Genomic DNA, 17,044 nt, shown 5'->3' on the forward strand with positions numbered 1-17,044 from the left:
ACCCATAGAGCCTGGGACGCCAGGCTCGTACCAAAGCTGCCTTGCCCCCTTGTCCACTGGAGGTCATGTCATGTGGGGTTACAGAAACTTGTATCATACCTGGCTGGCCTCCTGGGTACCAGTCCAGGCTTCGGGACCGGAGGCAGCATCACTCGCCTGGCTTTCCCTACAGGGCACACCCTAAAAATAGGGGATGACTGAAACGTAACAGGCAGACATAGAAAGCAGGCCATGTCTGTCTCTTGACTTGAACAGTCAAACACTAACTGGCTTGTCACTTTTTGAGACAGGATCTCACCATGTAGCCCAGGCTGGCCTTAACTCAAGAGCCTCTTCCCTCCACTTCCAAAATGCTAGGATTGCAGGTGTGCGCCATGCCCAAGCATTCTGAAGATCACTGGGTAATTTAAGTACATTCTCAGCATTGGGTTATAGCAGGGACCTATCATTTTATACGATAATGAGTGTGTAGGCTCATGTAGAGTGTACCTTGTGTTTCAGAAATACTCTCAGAATTCTAAAGAAAGGTATAATAAGCTTCTTTAAAATGCTACAGTCCCAATTGGAAAAGGCAAAGGATGGCAGTAAACACCTATAATCCCAACACCGAGGAGGCTACAGCAAGAAGATCACAAGCCCAAGGCCTGCCCGGGCAGCTTAGCAAGAGCGTGCCTCAGCATAAACGGTAACAGCAGACTGGACAGAGCTGGTAGTAGGCAGAGCTGCAAAGAGCCCAGGTTCAACACCCAGCACTGCAGACAAACTAGAAGAAAAGAGACAGAGTAGGTGTGCCAAATACCAGCAACACAGACGTGGGCGGGGACTGAATGGGGAGAACAGGTTTATTATACTTCTTTTGGTTTTGAATATTTTGAAAACACCCCCCATGAAGGAATTATCTACAGAAAGTGAGGTTCCATTAGGAGAAATAAAACAACAACAACAAACTCACTTTATAGGAGGCCTAACAGAAGATGGTGACAACAGACTTCACTGTGACTCTCTAAGGGGAGAGTGTGGAAAACTGATTTAGAGGAGGAGGTCCTTGCCTGTCTGATGGGAACGACCCTTTCCATCAGCACTAGCTTTACCATGAAGTAGTCACCCAAGCCTGGTAGTAGAGTCAGCTCTACCCCTCCTATACTTGACCTGTATGAGGGTGGGCTTGCTTAGAAAACAAATGAGTTCAACCCTCAGTACCTCAAAAACTGGATGTGTGATAGCAGGTACACTTGTAATCCCAGTGTTCTAGATGTGGAGGTAGAGGGCCAAGATATCTTTGGCTAGATAGCCTTGGATCCAGGGTCTCAGAAAATAAGACCAACCAGACAGCCAAAAATCACGAGTGACAACCTGGCTGCTTCACAGCATAATGAGTGCACTGGGTAAGTGGCAATGAGGGAGCAGGGTCGTCTTCAGCAACCACGCGAATACTAAGGTTCAAGAACAGTTTAAAGATGATACATACTAGTTCTTCCCCAAACACAAATCCGAGGTTTACTCTGGGAATGAAACACGGGAGAAGACCAGCACTTCTGCTCTAAGCAGCGCTACCTTAGATGCACGGAAAGCAGCACCCCACCTCTAAGAAAAAAGGGGACAGAGTCAACAATAACTAAACACACAGCAAACACTGATTGACTGGACCAATAGAAAAGACTGCAGCTTACAAGTCTAAGGGAATTACAAAAATGAAAATTATGGCTAGGTATAGTTTATGTTCCCAGCATTTGTGAGGTTGAGACAAATAGATTGCCATGAGTTCAAGGCTAGCTTGGGCTACATGAGTTCTAGGTCAGCCTGGGCTACACAGTAAGACCTTGTCACAAAAACCAAAAGAAAAGAAAAGGATACAGTTAGCCACACCACCTTGCTATAATCTGAACTATACAATAAGAAAAGACAGATGCCCACGGTGCCTCAAAGGCCAGCACTGTTATTCCATCCAAGCACAGAACCGGAATGAATGGTGAAAGTTCCCAGAGGAGGCTGGAGGTGGATCTCAGTGATGAGACACTTGCCTAGCATGTTCAAGGACCTGGGTTCACACCAGAAAAAAATGATTTCCACAGGACATTTTGAGAAGAAAATAAAACTTTCAATGTGTATTGCACTGCTATATAAGATCACAAAGGACCACCACCAAACCAATCAAATGCACGGTAACACCTAGTCAGTCGCCTGTGGACCAGACACACATAACCAGGCCAGGACAGATTAGGGTCATCACTTATGAGATCCTGGCTCTCATGTCAGTGGCTTATCCTGTCTGTACCATGAACATCAGTTCTGTCCTTCAGAGTACTTTGGAACAGGTAGTCCTCCACATAACACCAATCAGGTCTACCTCAGCACATGCTCACTGGGCCCTTGCTGCTTTGGGGAAGAGCCATGTCTGCAACAATATCTACTGGAAACAGCTAGCAATGTATAATACAGACTCATGCAACCCAACATCACTCCTAGAGAGAGGATTAAAATTCTAGTACATCCTGTGGCATTTTTTAGGTTCTAATCATTTTAAACAAACAACTGGCTAGGCCACTAAAAGAAATGACTCTCCTGCACCAGCTCATGTTATGACCTTCAAAGCTCACTTGTGGATCTGGTTCTGCTCGGCTACAACCACAGCGCCTACTGCACCTGTAATTAAGATGAACAGAGGGAAGCAAAGCAGCTCACACTTTCACAGTGGCTTTTAGACCAGTACCTCTGCAAGCCTGCTCTAAGCACAGCATGGCCTTGGTCTCAAGTCTGTAATAAGGAGAGTCCCAGGGCCACCTCTGCATCCAGAAGGCTATAGTCTCCACTGTCCCTCCAGGGTTAGAATGCCTTCAAGGCATCCTGCAGAGATTTTATACACAGCGCTGGCTGTACAAACTAAACAAAACCTACATGGGAAGCATGGGTCATTTTAAAAGCAGCACCAAGGGGCATGACACACAGTCTATTACAGACGAACAGAATCTGATCCGCATAATATTAAAAATGTATAGCACCAGTTTTTACTTGAATTCAAAGCAGGTGTCAAAAACGCCAATGCTGCAGAGGCCAATTCCTCAGTCACTACAGGGAATGGCTGAAAACGCTCCTCTAGTTTAGAGTCACGTGTAAGTTTAATATCACTTCAAATCAAAGTTTTAGCTCCTTGACATTCAAAACCAAATAATCTACCTGTAATTAGAAACAACCCCTGACTATCTAGCATGAACTCATTCACCTTCTACGTCTGAGGCAAAAGATTCTGATCTCTAACTGTGCCCAGGGGGAGGGGTCTCTTTATAAAGGAGACCTGAGGGTCAAGACGGGTTTTGATCTATCTGCTTTCCTGGAGTGGAAGTCTTTAAATTGGGCTGAAAACTGAAAGGGACTCTCTCCCCACCAGTCTGTGCAAAAGGGTTGCTGAAGAAGAGGCTCATGTCCAGGGGCGCCTCAGCCTCCGAGTCCCACGAGTCTGAGTCTGTGCTGCTCGAGTCTTCAGCAGTTGTGGGTGGGTAGCTGAGCTGCTCTAGCTGGTCTATAATGTCAGAGAACTGGAAGGCTGAGCTGGACTCGGAGCGCACTGAGTAGGCTGGGAAGTTGACCATGGAGCTGGCCTCAGACTGATTGGCTGAGCTGGATGTGTGCAGAGAGAGCCCACCATGCAGTGGCATGTTGTTGAGGGAGCTGTTATCAGACTGGTTGTTCCTAAGTGAGCTAGTTTCGGAAGGACTCAACAGGCTCTGCATCAGGCTAGCCTGTGCCTTCACCTCAAACAGCTCTGAGGTGTCTGAGGGATGGACATTGCCATTGAAGTCACTTCCTTCCCCAAATTCAAAATCATCTTCTACACTCATGTCCACTGCTTCAGTGGAGTATCTATCTGGGCTGGACTGGGCCGACACTGGGTGCTGGAAGGAATCCAGACCACACAAGGCAGGGGACCCAGCGGACTGGACGGGTAACAGCGACTCCTGAAGGACTAAAGAACCATACCGGAAAGAAAAGGCCTCGGAGCCTCCAGCAAAGAAGGAGATGTCTGCCGGGTCATCGTCGATGAACTCTTCAGACACCTGCAGCTGTGCGTTTGTCAATGTGAAAACAGGGGGCCCTCTGAGGCCACCCTGGGACTCCCCGCTGGGCAAGAAGGAGCCTGCAGAAAACTCATCCTCACTACTGTCATTCCTGCCAGGAGCTTTCAGTCCCCTACTGGCCCTCCCTTTGTTTAGGTCTAAAGCATTGGGACTCTGTCCTCTGGGACAGGCAGAACCATGGCTGTTCACAACACCACAAAACCCGGCACCTGGACCAGGCTGGAGCACAGGGGGTCCAGGCAGATGGGCCGACTGCGTGCTGGGGCCTTCGGATGATGATGTTCTGCTGTTCCTCTCTGCTGCTGTGCTCTTGACGGAGGGAACCTGGGGATCCACAAGGGAGCTGCTGCTGTCCTTCACACTGAGCATACCAGAAGGGGACAGAGAGGAAGCAGGGAGTGCATAAAAGGAGGCATTTGCTGAAGACAGGGAGGCAGAAGCTCTCAAGCCATCGGTGAAAGAGATGCTCTGGGGATCAAAATTGAGAAGAAAAGAAAAAAAGGCACAAATGAAATTAAAAAATGCTATTACAAATTGTAAAGTCCATTGGGTCAACTTCCAACATCTATGCATCCTTACAGTTTCCTTCAAAAGGGAAACTGAGCAGATCTGCCCTTCACCAAGTGAGGGTTTGCATTCTGTTTAGAGACTGTAGTCTTGGCTAGTCTCAGACTCGCGGCAATCTGTCTCCCAGGTACTGGGATTATAGATGTGTGCCATGCCTGGCTTAGAAATGCACACTCTTGCAAACTGACCTAAGGCCATATGCTTATAAACACCCTTTAATTCTGTCCCCCACTGTTGCGGCATGAAATGTCACAGTGAAGAAGAGAAGCTATCACAGCAAACTAGGTAACAGGCAGACGAGGTTTTGTGGCAGCCCTAGTTCTCCTACATTTATAGGCAGATACAATTGGGTGTTCACATCTCTGTTCAGCTAAAAGTGCCCTCCACTGTGCTGCTGACATCAGATGACAAGGACACAGTGACAGTCCTGGGCTCGAGTGTTAGGAGATTCAGTATCACCTAGGAGGAGATACACGTGTCAGCCCACTGGTGAGATGGGAGCTGAGAACCACTGACTAGGATGCCACCTGCCAGCATCAAGTGTAAGAGCCCTGGGACATTCTGAAAATGCTACGGTGGCTCTAAGTATGAGTCAGGAGAGGCTTACAGCAGGCTAGGGAAGGGAAGGAAGCACACCGTGGTCCTCACTACTCCAGGTGCCCTAGCCATGACCCATTCATGATGTGACATGCAAGGATGTCTCACTTCTCTACTTGTTAAGCATCACTCTTGTGTGTGCATTACTAAGATACAGTCATGCCTTGAAAAAACCCTTAGCTGGGAGGTGGTGGCACACACCTTTAATCCCAGCCCTCAGGAGGCAGAGGCAGGTGAATCTCTGTGAGTTTGAGGCTAGCCTGGTCTACAGAGAGAGTTCAAGGACAGCCAGAGCTACACAAAGAAACCCTGTCACAGAACTGTATTTCTGGAGCAGTATGTCCATAAGCAATATCATTAGGTATCTACACACGGTAGCATGAGAAGCAAGCAAGTGCTGTCCCAGGAGGCCCATAACCAGTCTTGTAGAAAAACACAGCTGGTCATAGTTTAAAAGGAATCTATTTCCAATGGCTACCATAGTGCATGCTTTTAGTTTAGTTTTGTTTTGTTTGCGGCAGTGTATTCTATGTAGCCTAGGCTGGCTTTGAACTCAAGCCTCCTGCTTCAGTGCTGAAATTATACGTGTCATTCATCATGCCTGCCATATTGCCTTTTCTTAATCATTCAACCACATTTCTTTATTTTCTGTGGTTTTTAAAATAATATAACGAAAGCATAAATGTAATTTTTAGGATATTTAACATCTAAAATTTAGTTAAAAGATGGGGACTCTAAACATTAAGCTATAGGGTTCAAAAGAAGCTCTCGGAACCTGTGCTCAGAATAAATGACAGACTCTCAATAAAAATGGGCAACTACTGCTCAGAATGAACTACAAGTATGAAATCACAGTAGCACAAGGAAATAAATAATGATACCCGAAAGCAGGATTGGTCATACAATCATGCATGAGTGTGGGAGTTGATATAAAAATGATAAAAGTCTTGTTCTCAGGGAGACCTGGCTCAGCATAGAGCCATGGAACGGCTGATATCTCATTGGCGACATCCCTGACATCCCTGCCAAGTGCTCTTCCAGGAGGAACCTGCACATCTCTGTGCATCTCTGCTTTAATACAGCTGTAGTCAGACCAGACACACACAGATGAAAAGCTGTTGAGTGTCAGCGGCAGGGATGTCTCTGTGCTTCATCTTCTTCCAGAAGTCCACCACCCGGAGAGTCTACTGTGTATTTAGGAAGTCACCTGCACAGCTGGCACTGGTTTAGGTTTCCTAGCAGACTGCACAGGGCTATGATTCACAGGGCAGAGCTCACGGCTGTCTCATCACCTGGGATTCACTCTGAAGTCAGAGTGTGCATTAGGTCACGTGAGCCTTCTTACAACACTGAAGAAGACTGTCTAGAAGAGCATACCCTCGCAGTTAATACTGCCATGGTTTCAACCAAAGACTGACCTGTTTAGGCAGATCGACAGTCAGAGCATGAAGGGACGTCCGAGTCTTACTGTGCCGTCTGCAAAACAGAGAATATGTGTGAGGCTCACACCCATCTCCTCATCTGCCATTATCCTTTTCACCATGTGTTTCTAGATCACATGTCTGTATTGTATCCATGAAGAAAGCTCACATAAGAACATAACCAAGACAGGGTGGCAAGCTAGAAACTGGCAGAATAAAAGGAGTCAGTAAGTAAAATTAAAAAAGAAACTCAAAGGGGACAAAATTATATATGCATACTAATAAAAACTTTCCACAGGAGTTTTGAGGTTGCTTACCATATTATCAAGGTTAGTGTTAGCTGCCAACATGACAGGATCTGGGATCACTTAGGGGGACAAGCCTCTGAGGTCAGTTAGCTCTGGGGTATGCCTTGAGAATTATGCCGATAATGTTAACTTCCCACTGTGAACGGCCTTCCTCACTGGGAGAGGATCTATTCTTTAGAAGGAGTGAACTGAGCAAAGCCATCCCGCATCCTCCTCCTGGCTGTGGCAGCACTGTCACCAAGTGCTTTGAGCCTGCTGCTTCCATCTCTCCACTATGACCGACTGCCACCTGGAACTGAGAACCAGAACAAGCCCCTCCTCCCTCCCTTACTTCCGTCCAGTGTTTATCACAGTGACAGGAGAAGGAACTAAGACACCACGGGGAAATGTCATAAACAAAATGAGCTATGCAGTTTACAAACTATAAATTCATACTAAGTATGAATGCAATTATCTCCATGAAGACATTACAAACCTTATTAAATTCTTTAAAAAGAATAAAAAGCAAAAACAAAACCAAAAAACCTGCATTTAAATACATGTTTATACCTTTAAAATGCCATTTATCCAAGTAAATATTTAAAATAACCTGAACATGGTGGCACTTGCCTTTAATCCTAGCACTCAGGAACACAGAATCAGTAGGATTTCTGTGAGTTCCAGGCCAGCCCAGGCTACATGAGTTCCAGGACAGCCAAGGCTACACAGCGAGACCCTATTTCTTAAAGGAGAGAAAGGGCTAGAGAGAAGGCTCAGTGGTTGAGAGCACTGGCTACTCTTCCAGAGGACATGGGTTCAAGTCCAAGCATCCACCTGGCAGCTTGCAACCACCTACAACTCTAGCCCCAGGGGGTCTGGCGCCCTCTTCTAGCCTCTGAAAGCCTGGAGGCTTGTGATGCACAGACATGACAGCAGGCAAACACCCACACATAACATACTTGAAAATAGCAAATTTAAAGACACAGACTTTATATGATAAACACTACAGTTTACCTTTCATATGGAATTCTCTTCATCCCACCGTCTTTGACATAATCTACTAGTTGTTTCTGAGTTCTTCCACTACAAATAAAGGCTCAGTTAAAAACAAAACAGTAATTCACAGTATTACCTTTACAGTTAAGAGCAGAAGTAAGACTGTCCATCCTCTCCCAGACACATGTATAAATAACTCAAAATTACACTCTATAATAAGCATAGACAATTTTCTAGGCAGTCTTTAAGCCTATTCTCTCATACTTTTTTGTTTTGTTTTGTTTGCAACAGGGTTTATCTGTGTAGCTTTGGAGCCTGTCCTGGAACTCACTCTGTAGCCCAGGTTGGCCTTGACCTCACAGAGATACACTTGCCTCTGCCTCCAGAGTGCTGGGAGTAAAGGCGTGTGCCACCACCACGTGGCTCCTATTTTCTCATACTTTTAATATTTGATTTTTTCTTTATGTATTGTTCTTCACAAAATTACTCCTAGATGCAATTATCTGCCCAGCCTATGACACCTCCCTCTCACCGCCCCTCCCCAACAGTCAGCTGTACCTACAGCTCAGGTTAGCCCTACCTGTATCTGAAGGAGGAGCCCCGGCTGAAGAAGACAGCTTTTGCCTTTGGTTTAGGCTGGTCAGAAAGCCTAAAAAAGGTATGGTACTCCACACATATCTTCCAGAAGTTCTTACATTCATCTCTGCTACCCAACAAGAATTCTAATGTGTCCTGGTAGGGTCCCTAAAAATAACATACAAAAGTTCAAGAAGCAAACACAACAATAAAGTTCTGGAGAACAGAAAGCAGATCCTATCACAGGTAGTTTCAAAATTAAAAATTAGAGCCAGGCATGGTGGCACATGCCTTTGATAACTACAAGTCACATTTTTAAGGCTCACATATATCAACATGAAGAAACCATTGCTGTCTGACTCTTTGATTTCTTTAGGTGCCTAGAAATGAAGTTCTGAGCTCTTAGACCACATACATACATTTTTAATCTTATGATATATATATTACCAAATCACTTTATACAACTGTTAATACTTTGATCCTTCTACTTAGTCTTAGAAACTAGGCAGCCGAATGGTGGTGGTGCACACCTTTAGTTCCAGCACTTGGGAGGCAGAGTTAGGCAGATCTCTGTGAGTTTAAGGTCAGCCTAGTCTCAAAGCAAGTTCCAGAGCAGAGCTGTTTACACAGAGAAACTCTATCTTGAACCCCCCTCAAAAAAAAGAAAGAAAAAAAATCTATGTGTTTAGGGACTTAAATGCAACTTTCTCAAAACAAACAAACAAACAAACAAAACCCAAAAAACCCTAGGTGTTTAGGTATTTAAATGTAACTTTAAAACATGCCATTCCAATAGTTACTTTTGTAAACTGAGCAGTGTAGCAAGCTTTCTTTTGGGTTACCAACTAGCTCCCAAATCATGGCACAGAGATTTATTATTAGTTATGACAGAACAGCCTTATCTTATTATTATCCCACTAGCTCTTATAACTTAAATCATCTACGTTTTGCCTTGGGGCTTTTTTACCTTCTTTCATTCCGTATGTCTCTGTGTCTGACTGGTGGCTGCCTTGGACATCTCTCTTTCTCCTTCATTCATTCTTTCTTTTTTTTTTTTTTTTTTTTTTTTTTGGTTTTTCGAGACAGGGTTTCTCTGTAGCTTTGGAGCCTGTCCTGGAACTAGCTCTTGTAGACCAGGCTGGTCTCGAACTCACAGAGATCCGCCTGCCTCTGCCTCCCGAGTGCTGGGATTAAAGGCATGCGCCACCACCGCCTGGCTCCTTCATTCTTTCTTGTTCTCTGCTTTCCTCTTATTTATTCTCTCTGCCTGCCTGCCCTGTCTATCCCTCTACTGCCTAGCTATTGGCTGATCAGCTTTTATTAGACTAATCAGGTGCCTCTGGCAGGTAAGATGAAACAGTAACATATCTTTACATAATTATATAAATACAGCATAAACAAAAGCAACACACCTTTACATAATTAAACAAATGCAGCAGGAACAACTTTTTAACTTTAACTTTTACAGTTAAAGCAATATTCTACAACACAGCAGTATTTCTATTCTACCTTTCCAGAATAACTCTAAACACATTTTACTCAGAGAAAAGGGAAACCTTTGGTTTGCATCTTTTTATCCATAGAGAGCAGAGTAGTATTTAAATAATAAACAGCAGAATACCTTTCTTTTGATTGGGTCTGTGGCATGGGGATATAACCAAAGCACTTAGGAGTCTGTGGCAGGTAGTCTGGGACACACTGTCTCATAAAACCCCAAACCAAACCAAATAGCAACAAAAACAACCAAACAGCCAAGCAAACACACAGACACAAGCAGACACACAGACACATGCTCTAAGTCTCTACTGAAACCAGTGCTGCCCCATACTGCACATCAACATGGACAAAAGCCCCATGTGTTTCTCAGAGGTTTAGACAGAGACACCCTTCTGACTGGTTCAAGGGCCCAGATGCTGCTGGGACAGGAAGCACCCTGAACCCCACCCAGGTTGCATCTCAAGCTTCAGCCATGCAATCTACTGTTTTCTAACTTCCTTTGGACAAAGAAGATACATTTGAAAACTTAACTACTTGAAGTACTGAATTTTCCCAATGATCACATAACACAGATAGTTCCCTTTTCTATTTCTAATCATTAGATGAAATTATGGTTATTAGCTTGCCAGCTAGTGTTGATTGAAATCTCTGGGGGGCAAAAGGGAGGAGGGTGTTTTTTGTTTTTCTAGATTAGATCTTGCTATATAAACCAGGCCCGTCTCAAACTTTATAATTCTCCTTTCCCAGCTCCTGAGTGTTGGGATTAAAAGGAGTTCCTTTGTTTTTGTTTTCTTTTGTTTTTTTTTCAAGACAAGGTTTCTCTGTAGCTTTAGTGCCTGTCCTGGAACTAACTCTTGTAGACCAGGCTGGCCTCGAACTCAGAGATCCACCTGCCTCTGCCTCCTGAGTGCTGGGATTAAAGACATGTGCCACCACCATCTGGATTAAAAGGAGTTCTTATTATTTCTTGATAATCAAGGATTATTCAACCAGACCAAGTAAGGGGTCAAGTTCTGGGGATTATTTATTTAATGTTTCTGTGTATGTACCTGCTTGTATGCCTGTGGACCATGTGTGTGGATCATGTGTGAACATGCCTGTGGAGGTCAGAAAAAGGGTTGGACCCCCTCAAACTGGAACTACAGACAGTAGTGAGGCCCGATGTGGTTGCTGGGAACTGTGCCTGGTCCTCTGCAAGTGCAGTGAGTGCTCTTAACTGCTGAGCCACCTCTCTGGCCCCCAAGATCATTAAAAGCACCTGGGAAGACAGGGGAGGCCCCTTAGCTCTGTCTAGCAGAAGTCCTCACTGTACATTGCTGATAGGCTCAAATTACTCTCAACATGTCTTCCTAGGCCAAAAATAAACTGGAAACCTTCAAGGTAGGAACTGATAAGTTCCCCAGAGGGGCAATGTGGGCATGCTAGGCACTCATCCCCATTTTGACTCTAATCCCAAGTCCCGACTTTAAATTATTAAATACCTGATCCTGAAATGATTTATAAAGTAGGGTTTTTGGAGACAGGGTTTCTAGCCCAGGCTGGGCTCCAATTCCCTAAGTAGCCAGGGATGACCTTGAACTTCTGATCTTCCTGCCTCTGACATTACACATGTGTTTCCCCAATTTTATTTCAAATGCTTAAAAAAACTTTTAATAATATGTAGGATTAAATTGCCTAATAATATTAAAAATTCTAAGATAATACTCACATGGACCTCTGGGTGGAGTTTGATGAGAAACCTTTTCCTCTTGAAGCTTAGCTTCCGGACCTTGGACCAGTTGAAAGTGTTGATTTTGGTGGTTCCCTGAAACGTCAGAGACAGACACACATGTCACTTGTAATGTGAGCACACACACCTTTTCCACAGAGAGCAGGCTCCGCTGAAGCCGCATCCTTGATAAGCAGCAGAACAGACCAAGTGCACATCCCCATTTCTCCTAGAGCAGCTCTGAGTCAAAACACCAACACCAAATCTGTTATCTGTTTTGTACTGGGGATTTCAGTTTCTTAGATACAGTTTCATTACAAATTTTAAAAAACAACGGTAACACAACACATTTTGAAGTAGTCCTAACAAAAGGAAGTGTCTGGAAGAGGCAGTGGTGTTGACCAGGCTGGTGGGGTTTCTTTCTAGGGAAAGGCAGGAAGATGATCCCAGACTACACTGTAGTTAAAGAAAACTTCTGGTTTCCACATCTGCTGATGGACAGATACAAAAACAAATATAGGCATGTGCCCAGTGCACACATATGTAGCTTACAGAGGGCTTAGAAATGAGTCCTTAAAAAGCAATGGGCAGACCTGCTGCCCACATTTTGGTTTAAATTTTTTTTTTTAAACTAGGGTCATCAGGTTTGGTAGTAGGGGCCTTTATTAGCTGAGTCATTTTGCAAACCTAATCCTATTTCTAAATTTGTAACTGTTGTTCTACCTTTGTTTTTCTCTACCATTCTGATTTGTTTTTAGGGATTGATGTTTACTCTGTGACAGTAACAGACGGACAAGGCTCAGAGCCTGAAGCAGCAGTGAGTTCACAGCAAAACCTCCCTCTCACTCTTGACTGAAGGCCTGTCACTGCAGCCAACCTCTGGAGGACAGTAAAAACACCAGTTTAATTTGTACAGAACAGTGTGTGTGTATGCACAGGTGCATACATGTCATGGAACATGTGTTGAGGTCAGAGGACAAGTTGTAGAAGTCAGTTCTTTTCTTCTTCCATGTGGGTTCTTGGTGTAAGAGGTCCTTCTGTTTACGTGTTGCTTTCATTGGTTGATGAATAAAGAAACTGCCTTGGCCTTTTGATAGGGGAGAACTTAGGTAGGCGGGGGGTGGGGGGTGGGGGGGTGGGGGGTGGGGGGGTGGGAACAGAACTGAATGCTAGGAGGAAGAAGGGCAGAGTTAGAGAAGCCATGGATCCTCCGCCTGAGACAAACGCCGGTTAGAATCTCCGGTAAGCCACTGCCACATGGCGATACACAGATTAATGGAGATGGGTTAAACTAATATGTAAGAGTTAGCCAATAAGAAGTTAGAGCTAATGGCCAAGCAGTGTTTAAATCAATAGTTTCTGTGTGGTTATTTTGGCTGTAAGTTAGCCAGGCAGCCAGGACAAACAAGCGGGTCCTCTCCTGCAACAATTGGTGCTCCAACATGGTCAACTAAATCCACGTAAAACCTGAGAGAGCTTGAAAAAGAAATTCTAGACAAAAAAAAAAAAAAAGAGAGAGAGAGAGAGAGAGAGAGAGAGAGAGAGAGTGAGAGAGAGTTTAACACAGCTTGCGATTTGCTGGTGGCATGCCGCAGCTACTTTGAGGTTTTCCTGACTCAGCAGCAATAACAGAAAAAAAGCCGCACCAATTTAAAATGCAGCTTCCTGGGATGTGCTGCCGGCTATGAAGCATTTTGATGCCATTTGTGGGCCCAGGTGTTTGTGTGTCCACCAGTGTTAGTAGGAAAGTCGCTGAGACCATGCCCATGGCTCAGCACTCCCGCTTGGGCAGGCAGCTGGATCAGGTCTACTAGAGTGCACAAGCAGGAGTGCATGGTGGATTCCCACTGCCATCCAAAGAGATATTTCCAGGCTGCACAGTGCTCTGCATGGCAGATTTGGCTGTTACTCAGATAAAAAGGGTTTACGTGCTGCACGCTCATTCTTGAGGTTGGACTGCTGAGCGCGGCTCCTGCCTGGTGGCCCCAGAGCTAGCACTGGTGGTACTTCCACCATTTTAAAATTGGAGATAGGCAGAGCCAACATCCAGAGCATCTGCAACCAAGCTGCTTAGCATTTTAAAAGCTCTACAAGACAGTAAAAAATTACAGATAATGCAATAAGGACAGATTCAGACATAAAAAAGAACTTTATACGAGTCACAGTGTTGGATAAATGTACATAGGGTTGGGAGAGAGAAGAAAAAAGAGTATAGAAAGTCATAAAATAAAGTTAATGCTTAAAAAAGGGTAAAGTGCTGGATGGTGGTGGCGCACGCCTTTAATCCCAGCACTCGGGAGGCAGAGGCAGGCGGATCTCTGTAAGTTCGAGGCCAGCCTGGTCTACAAGAGCTAGTTCCAGGACAGGAACCAAAAAAAAAACTATGGAGAAACCCTGTCTCGAAAAATCCAGAAAAATAAATAAATAAATAAATAAATAAATAAATAAATAAATAAATAAAAACGGTAAAGTCTTTAAAGAGACAGGGTACAGATAGTCATAGATTAAAAGGAGTAAAAAAAATAAGCCATGTAAAATGGAAAATTCACAGAGTCTGGATTATGTGTATTATTGTATTTTCTTTGAATTTTTTGACTGTGAAGGAACTAAGTACAGAGAAACATTTCATTGTAGAGGCTGCTAAGCTAAACCAGCATATATGTTCTAAAGATATCATTACTTCCAAATTTGAGTCTAAGGATAAACTGCTTGGAAAAGAGGCTCTTCTTTTGTTTTCGCAGAAGATGAGAACCTGTGGATTGCCTCCAGGCAAATATGGTTTCATGGACCAAGACCTCCTGAAAGATTGCCATAAACATCCTCAAAAAATTACTTCGCCCAACTTCTGACTGAAATGATCTAGCACACAAGATACATCATGAAAGACCTGATTAACAGTGCCCCCAGTCAGCAGGATGGACAGAACTGCACCCATAGTCCAAATATTGTCTATAAATGTTTATTTACATTTAAAGGGGGAATATGATATAGGTATGAATAATTTGCATTGGTATGAATCTTGGTTTATTGATACAAATTTAAGTTCAATTTTGTTATGTGTATATTTCTGCTCTTGATTAAGGTATTGTGATTGTATAGTTCATTTAAAAATGTAACATATAATTAAGAAATATAGGTTACTAGAGAATCTATAATAGTCAAGTTTGTAGTTATATTAGATTTTCTAGATGTATAGAGATATACTTAAGTTAGATACGTATTCTTCAAATTTTTCAGAGACCTTCAGAATATGGCATTTAAAATGTTTTTAATAACTTAGGACTTTTCATGACAATGAGACACATCTGCTCCTGGCAGCACCAAGCTATTTCAAGAGGAAGATGGGCATTGAAGACACTTCTTATGGAGTTGGTTAGCCATTTGGGCAAGAAACTGCTCTTGCCTGGACTGTTTCATGGTATGCTGTAAAAACTGGACATGTAGAACCTACAGAGAGAGGACTGCTGAACTTGCCTAAAGGTGAGATGATCCTTTGGGGTTCCTGCTTCATGAAAGAGTCTGCGAGACATTCTGCAGGACACAGAAGAAACTGACTGAACTGTCTTTGAAATTTCCTGCTTCATAGGAAAGTCTGCTGGATACTATGTGCCTGTAGGCTGAAGACGGATGCTCTAATGATAGAGAAGAACTTTGGTTGACTGTCCAGGTAGCAAGATATTTCTGTCAATTCTAGAGTTTTGGAAGTTGCTACAATGCACTTCCAGTTTACTTTGGTAATATATCCTTCTGGAGTTTTTGATGGAGTTGGAGAATAGATGGTCATCATGATAGTTTTCCTCAGTTATGAAAAGATAAAATATGGATAAACATTGTAACTGTAGCTTTTACTTGATACCTGTTTTGTTATATATAATTTTACTATGTTAAAGCCTTCCTTTTTGTTTAAACAGAAAAGGGGAAATGGTATGGGGGTCCTTCTGTTTGTATGTTGCTTTCATTGGTTGATGAATAAAGAAACTGCCTTGGCCTTTTGATAGGGCAGAACAGGTTCTGAGGATCAAACTCACGTCATCAGGTTTGGCAGCAAACAAACTTACCCAATGAGCCAGTATGCTGCCAATTTTTTTTTTTTTTTTTTTTTTTTTGAGGCTCGCTTTGTTGCCCAGGCCGGCCTTGAACTTGTGATACCAACTCAGCTCCGTGACAGCTGGGATTACAGTATTAAGGTATCAGTGGTAAATGCACTGTGGTTATGTAAAAGAGCACCTTGTCCATAAGAAATGCATATAAAGGTCTGAAGGGTCAGGATGTACACACTTATTCTCACAAGACACTGTGTGGCAGAAGCCGGGACCGAGTGCTCCACAGTGTTGAGAAAGGATAGACCCAGGTTAGGGACAGATGGGGTTCTCTGTGCCGCCCTAGTACTCAGCTTTCCAGAGAAGCTTCCACACCAATGCTCTGTTGCAGATACCACCATCAGCACCTTTGGGCTAGACAATCAGGCTTTTCAAAGAAGCCTCCAATTTCCTGTCAATCTGGCCAATGTTCCTGGGAGCTGACACATGGAGGGACTGTGTCACCTTCTAACTGCAGGTTTCTTGTGAGTCTACATTTTCAGGGAGGTGCCTTGATTCTAACCTCTGACACAAACCACGGAGGGGGACTCTTCCAGTAGCACAGGGAATGTACACTGTGTCTGCCAGCGGGCTGCAACGGCTTGTCATACAGACAAATCAGGCCTTCTGTTTTCAGGCCCACTGTCTAACTCTGAGCTTCTTGTCATCAAAACCTCTCGTAGCCAGCAGAGTTCTTACCCCCAGAATGTCCACAGCTCCCCCAACCCCAGAAAAGATCCTGATTCCCAAGGATCACTTTGGTTCAACATCAGAATGAATAACAGAGGAGATATTTTGGGCAGTGGTCAGCCCTGGTGGTAGTGGGGATGGTGAGTTCCAGGGCAGTGAGCAGGGTTTTATGTGAGAGAAGGACAAGAAAGCGGTGCTGGCCAGGCTGGCAGGCAGGGTCAGATAATGTGCTAAGTTTCTCTTCCACACATAGCACTCACTCATCACAACAAAAATCCACCAACAAATACACAACAAATACACAACAAACCATGCCCACTCATTGTGCACCAGGACTCAGGCCTGCTCTGCCCCTCCCTGTCCTTCCACCTACCTGGAACACGAGGACGCCCATGTGAGAAACTGCCAGGTTAATCTTGGTCCCTTCTCTATCAGAAGCCATGTGAAACCTGATGCCATACATTTCCAATTTTCTTGCAATTTCTAGCACCTGAAAATCTGATTCAGCAGGTGTTTGGCCCCTATAACAAAGAACATTTTAACATATCAGACT

At 44.0% G+C, this 17,044-nt stretch overlaps 1 protein-coding gene across 1 annotated transcript in view; it reads right to left on the reverse strand.

Moving 5' to 3' along the window:
- Positions 1 to 17,044, reverse strand: part of Farp2 (FERM, ARH/RhoGEF and pleckstrin domain protein 2) — a 108,474-nt gene that overhangs the window by 32,186 nt on the left and 59,244 nt on the right. The window contains exons 8-13 of the mRNA XM_057762832.1: positions 16,865 to 17,012; positions 11,723 to 11,818; positions 8,522 to 8,685; positions 7,960 to 8,028; positions 6,656 to 6,713; positions 4,283 to 4,541 (exon numbers count right to left, since the gene is read on the reverse strand). Of these exons, the coding sequence (XP_057618815.1) occupies positions 4,283 to 4,541; positions 6,656 to 6,713; positions 7,960 to 8,028; positions 8,522 to 8,685; positions 11,723 to 11,818; positions 16,865 to 17,012 (794 nt within the window). The remainder of the gene's footprint in view (positions 1 to 4,282; positions 4,542 to 6,655; positions 6,714 to 7,959; positions 8,029 to 8,521; positions 8,686 to 11,722; positions 11,819 to 16,864; positions 17,013 to 17,044) is intronic.

The sequence above is a fragment of the Chionomys nivalis genome, chromosome 2, assembly GCF_950005125.1.
Source record: "Chionomys nivalis chromosome 2, mChiNiv1.1, whole genome shotgun sequence".
Lineage (NCBI taxonomy): Eukaryota > Metazoa > Chordata > Mammalia > Rodentia > Cricetidae > Chionomys > Chionomys nivalis.